The following is a 22,349-nucleotide window of genomic DNA, read 5'->3' on the forward strand; positions in this document are numbered from 1 at the left end:
TCGTTTTCTTGTCAAGTCTTTTTTATTTCTTTCGTCTTGTAGTTTTATATGTTGTGTTCACACCGACACACACACACACACACACACACACCGACACACACACACACACACACACACACACACACACACCAACAGAAAGGCTCCCTGCCTTTGCCCTTAAGTCCCCTTTTCATTCTGACGGCAAAGCGCTGGGGCTTGAGACTCCAGTTGCTTTCTTGGCAAGATCAGCGGATGCCCGACTGTCTGATGTACATGTGTAAGCAGGCCTCAGCCATCCGGGATAGAATTGCGGATGGTCCCGATTAAAACTGCTACAAAAGAAGGTCAATGAGAACACCGTCGCCGCTTTGCGACTCTGCAAAATCCATCCAACGCATCGGGGGTGTTTAAAGCAACAGCAACTTGGACTGAAGTCACGTCTGCACGGGCACAAACTGGAATAAACAGAGTTAATGGACGGCATTCAACCACTCACAGCGCTTTATTGTACCGGTCACATTCACCCGTTCTTTTCTCTCACTCATCATCGGGATTGAACCAAAGACCCTCTGGTTAGTGGACGACCTGCCCTTCCTCCCGAGTGTCAGTACTGTAAACCAGTAGCTCAGTCTGGGAGCAGCCCCTTGTCCCCTGTTCTCTGATAACCAGAATTAAAAAAAAATGGTTAGGTTTTCAGCTGAAATTGCAATCAACTATGTTTTGAATGATTATTATTTAATTTTATTGTAAAGATTTTCAATAAATTTTGATGTGGTTTCTCCTCGTTCTGGTTCAAATGACAGATGTGCTGCAGATCTATAGTGTTTTGCAGTTGTTGGAGTACGAATGAGAAAAGAGCTCATGGATTTTGGTAAAGCAATGAAAAATGATTCACAGTTTGGTTCACAGAGGCTTCTGCTAGATTACTATATGCAAGGGTAGAAAAAGTAAGTACAGTCAATAAAGTAAAGTGTGCTTTTATCTTTCTATGATAGAACACAGATTTATGTGAAAAATCAAAGATAACAGTTCATCATTTATGTGATGCTCCCTGTTGTTAGTGTTTTTACGTTAGTTGTTTTCTGAGTGAGAATTGTTGTCAATGTTCATATTTTATTTCCGTATAAAAATACTTTGAATTTGTGATAGTATTTTTTATTTTTTTTATTGCACATGAGAAAATGAATAATATATCAATAAAAATGGATACCTACAGTATATAGTGAAATATATAAAAAAAAATAAAACAAATACCTGAAATGTGAAGGAGCCATTGGGGTTGTAGGTGGGCCTGCTAATGGTACATAATAGAGTGAATATTAAAATGAGGAGAACTGACACTAAGACCATGATGCTAATACTTTCAACTTGTTTCCAACAGTGAAGCGGTAACGGTTCATTCAAAACACCTCACACTTCCTGGGGTTCTCAGAAAAACACACGGCAGGTTTCAGTATGAAGATGAGGATCCTGGGCGGCTGTGGCCAAGGAGGTAGAGAGGTTATCACCAGACTGGAAGGTCGGTGGTTTGATTCTCAGTCAGCATGCCAAAGTGTCCATGGGCAGCCCACACACTCAACCCTAAATGGCCTCTGGTGGCTCTTCTGGCAGTGCATGAATGTGACGGTGTATATCAGCGCTGTATGAATGTGTGTGTGAATGAGTGAATAGGACTTGTACTGCAAAAGTGCGTTGGGTCGTCAACAAGACTCGACACGCTCTGTAAAAAATATAGTCCGTTTACCATTTACCATCCTTACATCAGCATTTCAGTCTAGTTCCATAATAGTCATTTCACACACTCCTTTATGAGGAGCAATAATATTGAATATATTGTGAGAACTCAACCTCACTATGTGAAGAGCCTTGAGATAATGTATGTTATGATATGGCGCCATACAAATAATATTGAATTGAATTGAAAAGTGATGAGTTCTCATGCCTAAAATGATCTTAACTTCTGAATCTCCAATCAAATTGTGTTGTGCTGTTTTTCTAAATTCCAGAAATGTGACTTCATTGCATGCTTGACAATCTATCTATATCGATATGTTGGAATATGTAGTATTCTCCTGGCACCTTTTGCTACAGCCGCGAAGCACAATGGAAAATAATGATACTATCACATATTGCAAAGTTTTCAGATCCAGCTGGTTTGTCCTCTGAAGCTTGTCAACTCTTATTTTATGATTTTCCTGCTAAACTTTTCTTACTGACACAGCTGTGCTCGCACACACACACACACACACACACACACACACACACACACACACACACAGACTTTGTAAATCACCTGCACTAAAGATATTCAGCACATGCGAGTGTCTGCGTATAATAAATCCCTTCCATTGTCCTTGTGCGCTGCCTTGAGAACGGTGAATATCTTAGCTCTAACTGACCTGCCTTTGGGAAGAAAGGCAATTACAGCAGGATTTCGTGTCCGCCACTGCTCAGGAATACGAAAGCCTTATATCAGAGATGGTGCAACCCCACTCTCCATTGTGGCTCCACCAGCGGTATCCGGCGTATCCCGCTGGGATGAAAAAACTCCAGACCTGGGAGGTAAATTTAATTTTTGAAGATCACAAGCCTTTATGATAATCACTCCCCCCATAGCAGTGGACTGTGAGCGACTTCAAGAAACAGGATTACCAGGGTTAGGTGAAGAAGAAAAAAGAAGGAAAAGATTAATTTGGGGGTTATAGTACATGAGGAGACAGTGGAGAAAACAATGCCTATGCAAATGATGTTCACCCCTATCTGCAATGATGACCCTGTCCAGATATTGTACTCTGTGTTTCTAAAATGTACCATGGTAAATGACATCATTGAACATCCAGTGCATTTCAACGAGAGCTTTACTTCACACGTGAAACAAGAGAGACCAGCCCTCGAATACTGAGCCACCGACTGACATGCACCTGTACAGGTGGAGCGGTGTGAGCAGCATTATGATGGGCAAATTAATGAGAGCATGATAAGAAACACATGAAACAGTCTGAAGACAGTATACAGGAAATAGTAGTTATTATAGTAGGAATAACAACATTAGTAATAATATTCTAAAACTACATCACAGTAAAACAACAGACACTGATTCACACAAAAACATTAAATAAATTAAATACAAATAACAATGAACCCTGAAATGAAGGAGGAAAGTGGTTATAATTCATTAGAAACAACTGAGGCGGAAGCAGGCCACTAAACAGGCCTTTAGAATGGAAGTTTCCTCAGTCCATTTGTTTAAAGATTAGGCAGAGCAGAGCAACATAATGTAGAATATGATTATGAAATGAAATCGATGGTCTTAAATGGATGGGATTTGTAATTACCTGTGTACGAGCAACAATTCCAGTATAAGCCACAACCGAGGGGTAAATACCAGGGATGTCCTGATCCGATATTCCAGATCGTGTCGGGGCAATATTGGACAAAATGACTGTATCGGATATAAAGAAGTAAAATCCGATCCGATAAATTACAGTAAACAGACCAAATAAATGCCTATTTACATATCTACTAAGCTTTGAACGACATCATATTTTTATGTTAATTTATTATTATTTGTTTTTTGCTTGTTTGAACTGTGCTGACCTTCAAACAGTCTGAGAGAAATAAAACCGCAGTATTCCATAACTCTGTCATGTCTTCATTTAAGGGAGTTGATTATTTGTCTGACAGTACAGTATGAGGCTTTAGACGGCCTGGTTGAGCAAAGTGCATCCTGAACAACGCATTATTCATATTTTATTTTAGGAGTGGGGTAAAGATTGTATCAGATTAGTACGGGATCGGGATCGACAGATACTCAAATCCAACACACAAATAAAAGTTCGCTTTGAGCAGAAAAACAAAACGTTTGTACATTGTATAACTCAATGCTCAGGTATTACTGAGGTATTCCTCTGCATTAATGCAACACTCTGCTGCTGCAAGGATCAGCACAAGGTTCACGAAAACCTTTTGTGCAGCACTTTGTTACTTTGATAAAGTGCTGCACAAATAGAATAAAAGCTCTCATGTTTGTTTCCCACCTCCGGTGCTCCTCCGCTGCTCCCAGCACAGTCATCTCCCAAATATGATTAGAATCAGAGCTTCGGGTTTCACACAGACATGAGTCAGGGCTGGAGGGGAACAGTGAGCGGGCGGGACTGGGGAGTCAAGGCCACCACGAGGAGGGACACGCCACTTTCCCAGGCTCTTGACAAGCCCAACAGCTGAGAGACCCCTGCCCCCCAACACGCATGCACAGATGTATGCATGCGCTGTACTGCCCACTCTGTGTGTGTGTGTGTGTGTGGATGCCTGTGATGGTGTGACATCTCAGGGAGAGTTGTGTAATGAGAAAGAGAGGGAATGAGCTGAGAGATGATGGTGTTTTTCTTCCCATCAGCAGCAGGATGATGAGAGTTGAACAGCAGCTGTGTGCTCGCTCTCTCTCTCTCTCTCTCTCTCTCTCACACACACACACACACACACACACCCAATGAAAGGTCAAAAGCAACAATGTGTTTAGTCTGTCTGTCCGTACCTTGTGACTACCCCTCCATCTCTGTGGCTCTCAGCCCACTGGTTCCTACAGACTGAAGATGTAAGACTTTTCAAAACAGCTCCACGATCAGCGGTTTCCATTGTTAACAGAGGCTCGGGAACTTTGTATAACTGCTGTGCTCTTGTTTTCACTCCATATGAGGAGGTAGAGGATTTGTGTTTCAGGGACTGGAATAGAGCAGTTCCCGATGTTAAGTTGGAGGTGTTCTAGTGGCTACCTGCTTTTTGATCCCTGCCTGTGAGTTCTGACCTTTGGTCTTCTGCCTCGGTCCTCTTCGGATTCCGTCTGCCTTCATCTGACTGCCTACCCGTGTACCGACATGCCTTTCGTAATTAAAAGACACCTTTTGAACTCCAAATATCTTTGTCGTGCGTTTGAGTCCCAGCCCTCTGGCCCGGATTATCACACGGGGTTCATATATTTTGTGTTAGCGAGCTATGTGAGATTACTCCCACGCTCTTCTTCGGGACGTTCACATGTAGGACACTGAGTTTGATCTTTGGACTGTTTCCATTTCAGGTTAATGTTAAAAGGAATTAATAAAAAAGCAACGTTTTATTTAACTTCCCCGTCAGGGCTTTGCCAGATGAAAAAAAAACTGTGAAAATTCTATCCTGGGAAAAATAAACCCCAAAACAATGTAAAATAATTTGCCTCTCATACCAGTTGTCTGAGAATGTCAGACGCAGCAGAACACAGTACAGTGCTGCACACAGAGGGCCGATTGGTGGCAAAGGAAGTCAAAGTCTTCGTTTTACGAAAATTCATTTTTTCAAAGTTTATTAATCAAGAAGACACACCAGGCAGGAGATGCACCTCTCCTCTTTACAGTATATTCTGCTCGATATACTGAGATCAAGCAGTTTAAGACGCAATTTGCTTTGACACTAATAAATGATTGTTAAACACCTTCTAATTACTGTAATGGCAAACAGAAGACACGGAGTTGTGGTTTGTGTTCATCACCCAGTTACTACAGCTACAGTCCTAGAGATTGATCCTTCATAACAATAGAGATGCTGAAATGAACGGCTAAGTGCTTTGAGCTGGTACACCATCCCAGATCTTCCACCTGAGTCACAACGGGGATTGTTGGAGAAGAAAGGACGTGTTAAGGATGATGACAGGTTGTGGAAGTTTGAATCAGGACATGGAACGGGGTGTCCACTAACCAGAAGGCCGGTGTGTCCTTGGGCAAGACGCTGGCCCCTAAAGTGGGATCTGTGAGAGTATGACAGTTGAATTGTGTTCAAGCTGTTCAGTTGTTAAGATGAGTTGAGTCTTTACTGTAAAAAACGTTTGAGGCGGTGAAATGACACAGAAAAATGTCTTCAGCAAAAAGAGGAAAGACACTTGAGCTACACTTCTAATTTCATTTTTTAAAAATTGAAGCACTATAAGGTGTTCACTATTCAAGGGCTCTTTGTTACACATTTTATTTTTATTAGTGCACTCATCATTCTCATTCTTCGTCTTCAGTCTTTCTCTTCGTTTTAGTTTTATTGCCGGTTGTCAAACGGCGGTTTAAAGAATTTTACATAATGGAATGTCAATGTAATGGATCATCTGTAAGTAGGTGGATCAGTGGGGACTTTCCTCAGTTTCCTGATGGGGACGATAGCTGCTTGTTTTCACTTTGCTCTGATTCACACATTATACTTACCCATTCGGCGGAAACTTTTATCCAACTTACAACCTACAACTTACAGCTGAGAGACAATATACACTATAGTGCAATAGGACAGCTCAAAGTAAGTTCTGAATCGGTAAAATGGGCACAAATCTGTTTTAAATGTTCAAATCAGTCAAAGTCTGAGGCTTTACTTTTTAAAAACCTCCTTTTTTAGTCGATACTCACAAGGGGTCACTCGTGTTCATTCAAAAATGTATGCACTTAATGATCAGATAGACTCACGTAATTAATCATTAAAGAATTCATGTGCACAATGATGTTGATACATGGGCCAAAATACCTTTCAATCGTTTCTTCTTCTTTTTTTTAATCGAACTGTGCATCTTAGTCCCTCAAGGCTGCATACCAAGTTTGGTGTTAGTTACAAACACCCTTACAGAGCTCGTACAGAGAATTGTACTGTTCCTCGAATGATTCACATTTTACTGTTTAAACTGGCAAACGTTGTGATCCCATGATGTGACCTTGACATTTGACAAATTCAAATAAAATCCACTTACCTCTCACCAACTGGCCAAGTATAACACAAGTTGGATAAAAACTGCTTAAGTTATTGGTGTAACAGATGAACAGACAGACAATTAGAAATATCAGACAGATCACAATACGCCCCAACCACTACTGCATAGTGAGGGAGTATATTTGTAATAAATGAATTAAGTTCCCAGTCATCCACCGACTCAGTACTGATTTTAGGAGCAATGTTGACAAAGAAAGTTCAGCATAGTTTATATTTCCACTTATTTCATTTAAATATTTTCAATCATATAATTATGCTATTTGTTAACACTCTGTTGTAATGCATTACTTGTGTATGTGTGATTGTCCTATTCCAGTCACTGCAGCTATGCTTTAGCCAAACCAGTTTGTAGTAATATATAAGTGCCACAAGATGGTGGTAGCTACATTGATTACATGGGAACCCTGCAAGTCAGCGCTCCCATATTGTTCATTACTATTTCACAATATATTTCTGCATTTGTTTCACAATAAAGAGGAAGCTTTCAGGTTGTATTTACAGCATCATGCAGGAAGTTACCAGAGCCTAGGTGAGCAGATCGAAACAAATACATGGCCATTTATGGTCTGTAACAAGCCCACTTCTGATAACGCCCTTGTATCTTCTGCAGTAGAGCAGAAAAAGACCCTTACTATTTGAGGGAAGTAGAACCTCAGGAACTATCATATACCCTCAGGCTTTACACTTCATGTAAGGTAGAGAATGCACTTTTATGGCGTGTTCATAACTATGTACACTGGGATGTGAGAGGAGAGTTGCAGTGGCTTGGAGCCCAAGTTTCCCTTTGGGACATGAAAGGGTGCTTTACTGTACATCACATTTTGTGGCCTCATGACAAGCAGGGACACAGGTAAATATACGGACATTAGAAAAACAAGCACTACACAGGGACAAACAGGGTAAGCATGCAAAAAATTTAAAAAAAAACATTATGTTAGAGCTTAAAATAAATCAAAGGATACAAACGTCTCTCTCTGACTCTGTTTTCAGTGCCCTGTGCTTTAGTGTAGTTGATCAGTGGCCTTGTCAAAGATTTTAAGGATGGGTAGATGACTTGACATGAAGAATGAAATGTATTTATTTATAAACTGCATATATATATATATATATATATATGTATATATATGAACCTATATTCCCAAACCTGGAGGCGCGACCCCTAGTGTGGAAAGCAGATGATGAATCTGCACCAAACTACCAAAACAAAGATAAGACAATATGACGAGGCATATCTTGCCCTTGGCTTCACCGGCACAATGGTGGGTGATGAAGATAAACCACAGTGTGTTATGTGTCTCAAAATATTAGCTTCAGACGGTATGAAGCCTGTTGAAGAATTTCTATCCTCTCCTGAGAAACTGCAAAGTTGAGTGTTTCTCAATCTCAGGCACATGTTCCCTGTGGCAGGCCGAGACAGTGGATAGAGATAGTCATTTTGTTTGTGGGATGACGACATTACTCTGAGAGAGCTAAATACACCTCCAGAGAAAGGAGATGGGCAGACTATCTTGGGACACCATTCACTGACCACTAGTTGATCTGTGTACGCACCAGAAGTCTCCTCAATAGTGAGCTCTTAATATAAAATACAAAATATAAAAAAAAGGAATGCTGCTGTTACACAATAGACATTTAAGAAGCTTTAAGAAGTTGAAGTGACCTCATTCAAGGCAAAATACCAATTTAGAAGATGCTGCAGTGGTCACTTTTAATTCTTCCATTCGTAAGTGACTTGTAATATAAACTAAGGAAGGAAGTCAAACCAAACATTTTGTTCATTTTATATTTTGTATTGTAAGATTGAGGAGCCATTCAGAGCCCAGGGCAACATAACAAAGGGAATACAATCATAGCCTAAAAACTGAAAAAGTCCACCCCTACCTGTAACCCAATCCCCCTTACTGCACTCAAAACAGGAGGAAATGGTTTCAAACAAAAGGACAGAGCTTCCTGGCAAGAAACAAACTTAACTTAGCAGAAACTTGTGTCTAACAGAGAACCTAAAGATCTAGCTTGGCCTGATGTTACTCACAAGAATCAAACAAAAAGTGTCTCATACACAAGTGAACAGTAGAGCAGGTTTACTGAGAGTTCTTCCTCTCTGAGGTTTTATGGCAACTGGCAACCACGGTGTTGCATTACTGCCACCTTCTGGCTCCATTCTCCCTCATCGTCTCGTCATCTTAAATCCATTTGTCCTGTCCAGTCGTAGTTTAAAAACTTAAGTATCCATTTCCTCTCTTGTGTACTGTAAAACAGGAAGTGACAAAACGTAATACAACAAACACAATGGATAACAGAAGTGACTTAACTAAAACAGAGACACAAGGAATTGGTCAATCAAAACATAACTAAAAAATAATGTCCATAAGGAAAACAGAGTCTTTCAACATGCTCATGATCCTGAGATTGAACAGGCAAGATCAATAGCCACGAGTCCATAGCCCCAGTGTGGGCAGGTAGGATTGTTTAAGGTTAAAGATGATCAGAACCTTTATGATTTTGTTGAGTGTATGAAAATACAGATACACAATGTGTTTCTGTACATGTCTATTGGTGAAAGTGTAGCACTGTGTTCTTAATCAGGCTCCGTACCTGCCACTGACACCAAAACCGTGTGAATGTGGCATACCATCATTGTCAACACAGTCCGTGTAGATGATAACCAGTGTTTATGGAGTGGTTTATGGCTCTTATTCAGGAGCTTCCTTCATCCTATTTTGACAGTCACTACCACGTTGATGTTGAGGATAGCAATCGATTGGACTGCAGATTGACCTGGAGTGGTGTAGGACTTCTGTTGCCTGGATGGCTACAGACAATCAGATAGAAAGACATGCATCTCTATCAGGCACTGGGTTGCAGTTAATGTAATCTCCTGAATACATAATAAGATATCATGAGCATTTTCCTAAACACTTTTGTGGTACAAATTATCTTTAAAGCAACACAAAACCTACTTAATATAAGCTGTCCACAACACTGTGGGGCAAAGGCAGTGTCAAAGAAATCACTTGTGCGCCCCCCCCCCCCCCCCCCCCCCCCCCCCACCACACACACACATATGCATGCAGGACAGGAACTACACACACTAACCAAAGAATAATAGACCCATTCAATGGACAACAAATAGCCCTTTAACCAACAAAAATTCCTGCAACCCCCTCCCCCACCACATCCCAGAGGACACCCCCTCTCCAAGTCCACAAAGCACATGTAGACTGGATGGGCAAACTCCCAAGACCCATCAACCAGACCTTCAAGGGTTTAGAGTTGATCCCCTCTTCCATGGCCAGGATGGAATCTGAATTGTTCCTCCTGAATCCAAAGTTCGACAATCGTTGGGAGCACCCAGTATGGGTTTTCCACACCAACAATGACCAGAGCCTTCAACATTTTAGGAAGAATCTCATCCACTCCTGGCACCACGCCACCGAGGAGCATCTTATCTTAGAGGCTTAAGAGGCTTCACAAGTCTTGAGACCCTGCTTCTTGGATTCAAGAGGTCCTCAACGTGTTTGATCCAACAACCTAAGGTGTCCCCAGTCCAAGTCAGCCATTCTCCCTTGCTCAAAAGAGCTTAGATTCACTTCCCCTTCCTGAAACACTGGATCGGCTGCTTCGCTAAAAAGGGCATCCTGCTGATGGTTGATGGCATTTCTCACCACTAGCGTCTGTCCACCAGCAGGTTCTCAAATAATTACTAATTTCTTACAGTGCCATAGGTTTTACAGCCCTATTTTTTCTCATCTAGTATTCAGGCTTTTTTATTTTACTTAACCTATGATTATATTAACATTATATTTTGTCGCTTCTACATTTCATGCTGCTGACTTTTATGTCTTCTGTAAAACATTTGCTGAAATGTGCTAAACAAATAAACTTGCCTCGCCTTTTTGATGACTAAGCATGACTAATATCAGGAGTTGCGTGTACTTAGTACAAACGTTAATGCCTGTGTTGTTAACATATCCTACACAACAGCACTACAGAGAAGCATATTCAACACTCATTTATGCCAATCACAACTTCTTTCCTTTCTATAAACTTCTTTCCTTTCTGTGTTAAACAATACTTTATTTTTACTTTTTAATTTTCTTCATCTCTATGCTTTAGTACAGGAATCCTGGCATGGTATGCGGAAAAATAAACGAAAGAGGAAGAGGAACCAAAAATATTTCTGGACTGAAATGTCACTTAAGTGCCAGGGTAGTAAATCAACACGGGGGAAAAACAAAGCCTGGACCTGCTATAACATTATGTGGTGGTTGTGCTATCAGAACAAAGTGATACTCAAAGATCTGGGGCCTGTACTACAGAAACTGACTGACATTACTCAGCTTCTGTTCAAAATAGTTTCCTCATCATCAGACATAAAATACTCACTCAATAATAAACTTCCTGTGTAAATCCTGTGCTTTTTTACAGTTCACTGTGAGGCTCAGTGAAGACAGATGACAAAAAGCTATACTGGGTATGCTGAACTTGCTTCCTAGTCCAGGCTCCAGGTCAGATTGAGCCTGTCCTCAGACTGTATACTGCAATGTATTGGTGTTCTTATTTGGTAGATGAAACTCAAGTCTGTTTGACAGTTGGAAGGAGGTGAGAACCACAAGCCACGCCCACCTGGCACACACTAAGGGGAACAGAAACTGATTAGAGACAAAGCAGAACACACGGGATAGGAACTGTGTGCAGTGAAATCAAAATAGATATATGTGAAAGATTGCAGGGGGAACAATAGCGCTGCATGTAACCTAGTATATATGCTCCCCAAAAAATGAATCACATACTGTGACGATTAGGTCTCAAGAGCATGGAGGAGATACTAAGAGACTGGGCTGTAGAAGGGCATCAACCCAGCAGCTGGACCAGTATCTACTCCTTTGTGCGAGGAGGAAGAGGAGGAGCACTGCCAGACGCCTTCAACATGACCTCCAGTAACTACTGGTGTGCATGTCTCTGACCAAACTGTCAGGAACAGACTGCATGAGGGTGACATGAGGGCCCGTAGTCCTCTAGTTGGACCTGTGCTCACATCCCAGCACCCTGCAGCTCAATTGATATTATGAGAGAACGTCAGAATTGGCAGGTCCGCCATTGGCGGCCCCGTTCTCTTCACAGACAAGAGCAGGTTCACACTGAGTACATGTGACAGGCATGAAAGAGTCTGGAGATGCCTTGGTGAACGTTATTCTGCCTGTGGCATCATCCAGCATGACCGGATTGGCTTTGGTTCAGTGATGGTCCGTGAGACCACACAGACCTCCATGTCATAGCCAACTGGACACTGACTGGTGTTAGGTACCTGAATGAAATCCTCAGAGGGGTCATCAGATGTTACACTGGTGCAGTGGGCCCTGGGCTCCTCCTGGTGCAGGAGAATGCCCGGCCTCATGTGGCCAGAGAGTGTAGGCAGTCCCTGGATGACGAAGGCATTGATGCCATCATCTGACCCTCTCGTTCCCGTGACCTGAATCCGACCGAGCGCCTAACCCTGTTTTTGAATTCACAATTATTGAAATTCATGGACATTGTCAAATTCAAAACTGCACAATTTATGTTTAAAGTTAAACAAAATGATTAACCACATAACATACGAAAAATGTTCACGGTTAGAAGGGGGGGATACCAACTTATGTTAAAACAAAGACTTGTAAGAACATTTGTGTTTCAGTTTGTGGGGTGACCTCGTGGAATGGACTAAACAATGAAGTCAAACAAAGCCGTAATATTATACACTTCATAAATAGATACAAGAAAACAATATCTGACCAATACAGAACGGAGGAAACCTGAACATATTCTTTTGCAATTAGTTCCAGTGTATTGTTGTACAGTATGTTGTTGTATGACCTGCATGTATACATGCAGTATATATACACATATATTTGTTTTGTTTTTTGTGATAATATGATATTATAAAGTTGGGGCAGGTCCTGGTTTGTTCTTTGGTGGAATCGGAGTGATTTATCTCGTTGTGTTTTTATCTCTCGTGTGACGAAATACAGTAGACAAAGGTTCCGCATTCCAGAGTCCCACAGAGCTGAAGGGAGTCGGGCGCGTGTCTCTTTAAAAGGCGTGGCCTCCGCGTGGTGCGACGACGTGACGCGACGCGACGCGACGCGACGCGACGCACGCAACACCCCGGAGTGAAGGCATCCGTCAGAGCCGGAGCGAGGACCCTGCTGCGGGAGTGAGCTCCGAGGAACACGCACACACAGCCGGTGACACGTCCCCCTCGACGTCCTCCACACAGACACAACCCGCCCGCTCGGCCGGACCAACGACGTCTCCACTTCCACAAAAATGGCCACGGACGAGCTGTCGTCGAAGCTCAGCCGACGGCTGCAGATCGAGGAGGGAGCCGAGGAGCCCGTCGCCGTGGACGTCGCCGCCGCCGCGCACCACAACGGCGCCGAGGAGAAGGCGAGCACGGCCAGCGCGGACCCGGAGCTGGGCGCGAAGCTGGCGCGCAGGGGCGAGCTGAACGACGGCCAGGGGGAGCACTGCCAGCCCAGCATGAGGGTCTTCAACCCCTACACCGAGTTCAAGGAGTTCTCCCGGAAGCAGATCAAGGACATGGAGCAGATGTTCAAAACGTGAGTGTGTAACCGTGTGCGCGCGCGTGTAACCGTGGCTCCGGGCCACCGGTCCCATGTGACGTGACGTGAGTCAGTCAGTCGGTCGGTCGCGCCAAGACTCTGCTCATATAAGGAAGTGGAGTGGAGCACGACGAACCACTCATTATTATTAATTATTGTTATTGTGTGACGTCACCGGTCCATATGAATAGTGTTTGTGGACGAGCCGCCGCAGGAGAACACACACACACACACACACACGTCACAAATCTGTACAGGAGGATTAGTGGGAGAGAGGAGGAGTGTTGTCATTGGTCAAACACTTAGGAGCTTAACACACAACATTCATATGATGGCAGATGTACTTCATCATGAAGGCACTGGTGAAGAGATAAAAGATGAATTCATATAGACCATCATGAGCATTTTGTTTAGACGTGCGGTACATTGTCTGTAGCCGGGGTGATCGCAGGGTGGGGACATTGTGCAAGACGGAGACGAGGAAATGAATCGCAGGCCGTCGTTGAGTGTGGCACTCAGCTCTCGGTCCAGGACCCGGTGGGGAACCGTGACATCCGCTAACCCCCTCTCTTCTTGAGCCAAATTGAATTGTGCTATTTTCCCATCCAGCGTGATTTACAGGACGAGACGCGTCGAAAGGTGTTTCAGAAGGTGAACCAGTCACTCGAGCTGTTAGATGGAGAGGAGCTGTCGCTGTGTGTGTGATGGGTGCAATGATTCTCCTAATGAGCCACAGTTTGAGGTGCTGGGGGGCTGGGCCCTAAATGTTGTGTACCCATAATGCTCACCTGTGGGCGAACACTTGGGCTGTGGTCGAATGGTCAAATGCTTAGGAAGTTTCCTAAGTCTTGACTCGACCCGGAAGTATTTCCTCAGCACCATGATAAGAGCTGTTCGGATTCTCTAAATGCATAGGAAAGGAGGTTCCATGCTTCCTCTCCTATCTCCTTTGGCATAGGATACACTGGAGCTTACTATGGCTCACTAGGAAAGGAGATATAGACGCCCCACAATTCATTGCGGTAGCAATATTTAACTTGACGCGCCATGCACGGACGTAAACCATTCAATCTGAAGTAGAAGAAGTCATCATGTAAGTTACTGTTACTGAATAAAAACGTGATGGTGGTAAAACACTGAAACATGCTGATGGAGCCGCTGAGGTTTTTGTAGTTCATCTTCAGAAATGTGTAGTTTCACCACGACAGATGCATCAACAACATCCAGCGTCACATGACGACGTAGTTTAGTGAAAGTGGAGTCGGATTCTCTTTTCCTAAGTCCGATGAATCCTCCTTCCCACCTTTCCTTGACCTCATGACGCTTTCCACTGAGGTCAAGGAAGAGCAGATAGAAAGGACAATCAGACTGCACCCACTCTCTTTTACCACATGATTGACCCACAATAGTTACATGACACGTGCCGTTAACGGGTTTTATTTGCAAAATGTAAAGCATGATCCTTCCAGTTGTGCCTTTTTTTCTAATGGTAGTTCAGTGGTGAAAGAGGTGACAATTATTCATCATTCAACAGGTTTCTTTTTTTTAGAAGAGCTATTTATCAACTATTTGTGTCATGGCACTCCAAATGACATGTGTTGCTTCAGAGCGATGGCAAGGAACATACAGGATGTTGAAGTCGCCACCTTTTTAAAATTGCCTAAGTCGCCTCTGCTGCCATTTCCGTGGGAGAAGTGGCTGTGGTTCAGTTGTCAAATTTGTACAGTGGTGTTAAATTAGAAACCGTGTCAGAATGTGTGATTCACCACTGTGCTTACTGCCATTTTGTGTATCGCATTTCTGGCTATTGACACAGCTGAGGTGGAGCTGAATGGCAGAAATGACATGAACACTGGCTGGTGCAGTGGATGAGTATTGATGATACCTTCGCTGACCACTTCATCTTACTGTTGTCTTGCTGTAAAGTTGGTTAACTTGTGAATTCTGACAGTTGAAGCATATACATGATATCTGCATAGACACTTGAGTGGATACATGAGATAAGATCAAAGGGAAGTTATTGTTACTAGTAACTATATGTGATAAGTAGCCTGGTAGAGCCAGACTGATACTCAAATACATATTAGTCCGGGACCTCTTGCTTCATTTTCGACGGATGCAGACGAATCATGTCACGTCTGTTGAGCGACGTGAAAATGTCAACAGACTAGAGCAGTTGTCTGTGATGATGATTCCTCCATGTCTGTGAACCAGTGTCGTTTTTGTGCGAGAAATGTGAAAATATCAGGTGCTTTTAGTCAAATACTCGTTCATCGCCTGCAGCCTTGGTTGTTTTCAGAAGTCGCTTCCGTCTGCGTTGTGGCATAAACCCTGCCCACTATCAGATAATCGGTTGTGAAGGGAATCACTTCCCAATGGAGGAGATCCAGACCGTAATCTGACAGAGCAAATTTTAATGAGCTCCCAGAATTCATCTGGGTCCCAGGCTCTGCGGTAATATCTTCCTGTTCATTCTGCAGCTCCTCTCGGTGTTTAGGGTTTTGTGTTTGCATGACCATGAATTTTTTCTGTTTCCTTGTGATGCTCTGCTCAGATGCTTCAGGTTCCTGTCGTGTCCAGGCCCGTCCAGGCATTTCAAACGCACGACTCACTGACACGTCATTCCTGCGCAGCCGTCACCAGAGGGTTCAGTCCCAGTCAACTTGTGTGTTTCGAGTGTTGATCTTGTTAATTGAATTCTTTCATATTTGAAGTCAGTGGGATCTTCTTAGCATGACGGGGAAAGAAGCGTGTCTTCAATCAAACTAATCAATAAATGGATTTATAATCAAACTGCCTCCGTTTACTGCAGTGTAGTACCTCACCAACCCTGTCTAACAGTATGACTGGATCCACTGAACCAGTCAAAAACTGAAAGGACATTTCACATATCATACAGTCGGTCATTGAACTAGAGCTGTGAGTTTTAATGTGACTCCCTGCCCCAGGCTGCAGCACCGATCAAAATCTGGTGGGTAAATAAAGTCAATAAAGATCAAAACTCAAACCTACATTCTGGATCTGACTCTGGTTCACATACGTCCCAGACTCTGTTCAGAACTTCTTCCCTTGTTGATGGTACACATCTGTTGTACTGTGTGCATCTTTGTGTACCAGGCCATTCAGCAACAGTTTATCTAGTCTGTGGGAGCACGGGCAGATAATGGAGTGGGTACACAGGATTACCATCTTAAGCCACTTAGGTGCTGCCCTCTGGTGTGTTTCCGGATGTTTGGCCAGTTGGAAATAATTGACTTCTTAAGGTGGCCCCGTGTTTAAACTGAATCATTTGAAGCTAGACCAGTGGAGTTCCAGAACAAAAGTATAGTGCTGGAAATGAGCATCATAGGCCACTTTAATTAACACTGAAGAAACACACAGCGATCATACCAATTAAAAGCCAAACTATCCGCATGGCTTAAAAGCGTAACAAAGCATGTTCTGCTCGTTTCTGTCAAGGTATGATGCGGGGAAAGACAATTACATTGACCTGATGGAGCTGAAGCTGATGATGGAGAAGCTCGGCGCTCCACAGACGCACCTCGGCTTGAAGAACATGATCAAGGAGGTGGACGAGGACCTGGACAACAAACTCAGCTTCAGAGAGGTGAAGGGGGAAACTAGAATAGAATTTGTGAGTTTGCTTTGATATTCCTTCTCTCTTACATTCATGTTTTTCCACTCCTCCTGTTCTCCCTGCCCTCTTTAGTTCCTGCTGATTTTCAGGAAGGCGGCGGCAGGGGAGCTGTCAGAGGACAGTGGCCTCAGTGTCCTCGCTCGCCTCTCTGAAATCGATGTCTCCACAGAGGGGGTCAAGGGAGCCAAGACCTTCTTTGAGGCCAAAGTAAGTGACTCTTAAGAAATACACGTTTAGTAAAAATCTGAGAATATTTCCTCCCGGTCCGCTAGCTGTCTGTTCTGTGGGAAGTAAGGATATTAATGGTGGTTATCGTCATTCATATCCATACAACCCATGTGTTTATGATTAAATTCTTTACTACAGCACACAATTGTTTACTAGAGCATAAAGATCTTCATAGATCTAGCCTCCTAAGTTTAGTTGTTCACCAGATTGATGGATTAACTTTGAAATGTCCACCCACCATAGTCTCTGAGAAGAGATATTACACACACACACACACACACACACACACACACACACACACACACACACACACACACACACACTCACACACAAAATCACACATTTATGTAATCAGTTACTTCAGGAATTATAAACAGGGGTAGGGCTGAACGATTTGTGGAGAATAACTCATTGATATTTCAAGGACATTTGCGATAATGATATTTATGACGATGAAAAAAAAAAAATACTGAACGACATTTTACAAATGTAAAAAGACAGCAGCAATCCAAACCAACCTTCAGTCATAATTTAAAGACTTACTGCTCATGAAAATAAAAAACAAACGCTTTCAAAACTTAAATAACAGATGCCTTGCGTCTTTTTATTGATCATCACAGTGATTTGTCTACAGGCAGATCTGGCACAAACATGACCACATACACTTGCACTCCAGACATTAAAACGCTGTACATTGCTCCACATAAACATCGTGCTAAATAAAAGTTAGCAGTCGAGCGAGCGAGTTCAGCAGTTGTGAGTGAGTAAGGGAGGGGGGGTTCAGTCCTGTGCAGAGTAGAAATGCTCATAAGCGTGTGTGGTTTGTACGTGCGCGAGTTTTGAAACTTTGTGACATAATCACCACCAACCAAAATATTGACTACTCTTTATTCTAATGCAAGGATGAGCAATTGTAGATATGAATTGCTTCCAAAGTTTATTTATTACATTTTTTATTTGGTGCAGAACATAGAACAATCAAAAATATAACAGCAATATTTCTGCCAGCGGGACATCACTTTCCAATGGAGGGGATCCAGACGTAGTCTGGGAGCGCAAATGATGTAATGCTTCCTTTAGGCCACTTATTAGCCAATATTAATATATATCCCATTATTTGTATGCCAGTGATATGCAACTGTAAATCTCATTCACGTAAGATGAAACTGACAGACATACTGCCTTGCTCAACTGTGTGCCATTAAGGACTGGATGTCCAGCCATTTTTTACAGTTAAATTAGACTGAGGTCCTCATCATAGCTCCAGATAACATCACTTCTAAGATCTCCCAGTGTGTTGGGTGTCTTTCTCCTGCAGAAAAATCATTTTTGATCACACTATGCAATTTGAGCATCATCAAATCGCTAACAAGTTTTCTTTTTCATCTAAGAAATATTGCAAAATAGAGATCTGCATTTATGGAATTTGACCAGCTTGCGCCTGCACTTGGTTGACCTCTGTGCGTCTTCCTGTCACACAGGTCCAGGCCATCAATGAGGGCAGCCGGTTCGAGGCGGAGATCCGCCAGGAGCAGGAGGCCAAGAAGAAGCAGGCCGAGGAGCAGAAACAGAGACGAGCTGCGTTCAAAGAGCTGCAGTCGACCTTCAACTGACCGGGCCCGCTCTCATCTCAGGACCTTTCGCTCTCTGTGTCGCACTAATGTGTGTTTGAACGCCCCTCATGTGTCAGACAGTGGTGGTCCTGAGTCAGCCCAACGTCCCACACATGCTGATCAATAGTCTACAATACAATGGGCTCGATACACAATGAAAAAAAATCACCGCTGTCGTCTATGCTCACGCAGATAAAAGATAAAGAATCAACGGCTCATCTGTATATTGGCTCCATAGCTCAGTGACACCTTCGTACGTTAATGAAGTGCAGCCAGTAGAGTAGTCTGTACTGAGCTCAATGAACCTGACATCAGCGACTGTCTGCAATTTCAAAGAAAAGAGATTTCCCCCAAATGTCCCCTCTGTGGCCTGCTGTGCTGGCACAGTGGGCTCCGGCATCAAAGGTTCAAATGATTACTTTCCAGAGTAGTAAAATCTGGTCTCGTCGTGATATAATCAGCCGGCATCTAATGAATCTTCAAACTCATCCAACTGTTTCTCCATTTAGCCTTCTTAAATGCTCTCCCCTCCACCTTAGGGCCAAACACAGCCTCCGCTACCTGCTGTGTTTGGATCTGAAATGACCCAGGGTGATGCAGGCACCCAGAGCACCGTCTTGACTACAGTGTCCACTGTGAGCTATTTTTGTTGACCGTCCTCTCTCCAGAATTCATAGTAAATCCACACGGACACTGCAGTCTGATAATCTTTTGTCACAAGGTTCAATTAGTGTTGAATGTTGAACGAATAGCCGAGCTGTGGAGCTCTGTATTTTTGTATAATGGGGTTGGGTGGGTAATCGAGTACAAGGTAGTTGGTGGTGGTCATGGAATCTGTGGAGTACAAAGCGTTAGAATAGGGTTCTGTCATTTTGTTTACCGAATCCTTTGCCGAGATCTGGGGTTGGAGGGATCTGCTTTGATTTGGAGTTCAGTCCAAACTCATGAGCCGTCAGACCGTTTGAAACATTACAAAAAAACTTATCAGAGACTCCCAAGTTAAATGTGCACAGGAACTACTTGTTGGTTCACCTGTTTTCATCTTCACATCAGTGGTTTAGTGGTTTACATTCGTGTTGTCAGAGTTCAACACTTGAGTTGGAGAGTGTAACATTCCCTTTTCATTTTCTTTAACACGTAATGTCACACGTGCCATCGTAGCAGTTAGACCGGTGTCACTTATTCCGCTTGATGTTCTCACCGTTCTCTCACTGTCAAATAATGACCAATGTGAAATCTTTTGTTTGTCAATTTTCCTGATCAGCTTCCTTCATGGGCCCTGGCTGGTGACATCCTCGTAAATCTTTTTAGCTAAGAGATTTGCACATTTTGCACTTACTCAGTCCTTTCATGTAAGTGTATTAACCAAGAGATAGATTTTAACCTTGTTGTAATTGTTCACTTTAAATCGACATGACGCCCCCGTCTTTAAAACGTAGTGTTGATCCTGAAGATCTTGTTCACGGATTAACACAGAGAGCAAGTTAGCACAATTACTGTTACGCCATAGATTATGCAGATGATGCACTACCATTTATTTGAAATCGGGCTGCAGCTTGTGATGTTTTTAACAGACATTTATCTTTCACTAATATATGGGAGCCCTAAAACTGTATGACAGTCACATTTAAAAAAAAAAAAAATGCAGTGCAAGTGAACAAACGAGTAGAAAAGAGAACAACAAATGACTAACAGGGTTCGCACATCAGTCTGCAAAACTTTAACTGAATACTGAAGTAGTTAAACATTCAAAGTGTTTTCTTTGTGGCTCTCCCTGAACCAGATACCGGTCGGCTGTACAGTTAGTCGAACAATGCAACGACACTGTACATACAGTGGTCAGTAGCTGTCTTGATTTGAGTGGTAACATATTGTGAGGAACTTATCAAACTATTGTGTCCAAATTAGCAAGTCCAAGCAACTAAATGAAAACATTGACATGACATTTATGTATCAAAAATATATTCTTATAAATGCTGCAAACAATTATTACGACTCTTCGTTACGTGTATTCCAAATGATTTATAAAATAAACCCGCAGCAAATCAAATGGGTGCTTCATATTGCATTTTATATGATCTTCAGGATTGTAACTTAATATTATCTCAATGTGAGACATCTCATTATCTGATGACACATGCCAATTTGAATTCTCTTACAGGATATATTTGTTTTGTTTGCTTTTGAGCCACATTTTAAATGTGCGAAGAACAAACGGTTGGTTAGTATGACAATCGAAACATATGCAGGAGCCCTGAGTACAGTTATTGATGGCCTGTCCGTTGATGCATGCCAGGACTTGTTCTTGTAATTAATCCAACAAATATCCCCTTTTCCTCAGAGTATGAGTCGACGACGATGACGGGTTTCTTAAGAATCTCCTCCCGGTTCATCGTCGATCAACACAGCTTACAATTGGGTTTTGCTGTGAGATTTAAAGGTGACATATTATGCAAAAATCACTTGTTCAGTGTTTTTGCACATACATGTGTGTGTCTGTGGTGCCTGCCGGCCCACAAACTGTGAAAGAAGACCACCCTGTTGCTGTTTTGTGAGCTGGCTACATCCTACAGCCTTTATCTCTGAAAGACTGGTTCAGACTTCTCTCCCACTGTGATGTCACAGTTGCCTGCAATCTGAAAATCCCCACTTCTCTGGTGAAGGGGTGTGACATTTCCTACACATGTCGAGAGCGGTTGTCCAATCACAACAGACTGGGGCAGCTGGCCAATCAGAGCAGACTGGGGGTTTTCAGGAGGCGGGGCTAAATGAAATCCAGGAAGATGTAGGAATGGGCAGTATGAGAACACTGACGCCTTTCCTGAACATTAGAGCATGTAAACCTTTTTGAAGTGGTAACACACATTAAAAGTATGAACCTGAATATGAATATTAGCATAATATGTCACCTTAAAACAAAGTGGAGGAAGGTTCGGTCAGTGAGTAGTTGTTATTGTTGCTTTTGCCGGATAATCCCGTTTACCCGGTGTGTATTATTTCTACAGTAAGGCTCTTTATTCTGTCTTGACCAACTTTAACAGATATGTCCCTCGAGATGGTTCCTGATGTAACAAGACAATGTTAGCTGTAATATATAGGTTCTTGTGTTGTTGTTGGGGGTTTTTTCTACTGATTTTTTCCTAATATTCTGAAATATTCAAGAGATTTTCGTTTTTGGGGGTGGAAATGATGATACATGAATTCATACATGCATATCTTCCATTGTTGTATTTCCTCAGTGGTTCTCTATTGACCTCGTTCCAGGATTCTGCCAAAACTGTATTATGTAGTGCAAAGGTATTATTTATTTTAAATTTCATTCCATTGAACATTCCCTTACTACTGAGGAAAAAAAAAAACAGAGTTGGCGTCAAGTACACACGTGGTGGATACCACGGTTCAATATCTACTGAATTCTCTGAACGCTTCATTTCTAATATCCTTTTGTGACCAGAATAGTGCCAAATGTTGAAACTACTGTCATGGGGTTTTCACTCCGCAGCACCAAAATGTGAATGG

At 42.6% G+C, this 22,349-nt stretch overlaps 1 protein-coding gene across 1 annotated transcript; it reads left to right on the top strand.

The window, feature by feature from the left end:
• The first annotated feature begins 12,905 nt into the window (after positions 1-12,905).
• On the top strand, positions 12,906-20,492 carry efhd2 (EF-hand domain family, member D2). The gene is made up of 4 exons (XM_035644248.2): positions 12,906-13,349; positions 16,812-16,959; positions 17,062-17,196; positions 18,699-20,492. The coding sequence occupies exons 1-4, from the start codon at positions 13,057-13,059 to the stop codon at positions 18,828-18,830; spliced, it is 708 nt and encodes a 235-aa protein (XP_035500141.1). The 5' UTR covers positions 12,906-13,056; the 3' UTR covers positions 18,831-20,492.
• The last annotated feature ends 1,857 nt before the right edge of the window (positions 20,493-22,349 follow it).

Source organism: Scophthalmus maximus, chromosome 3 (assembly GCF_022379125.1).
Source record: "Scophthalmus maximus strain ysfricsl-2021 chromosome 3, ASM2237912v1, whole genome shotgun sequence".
NCBI lineage: Eukaryota > Metazoa > Chordata > Actinopteri > Pleuronectiformes > Scophthalmidae > Scophthalmus > Scophthalmus maximus.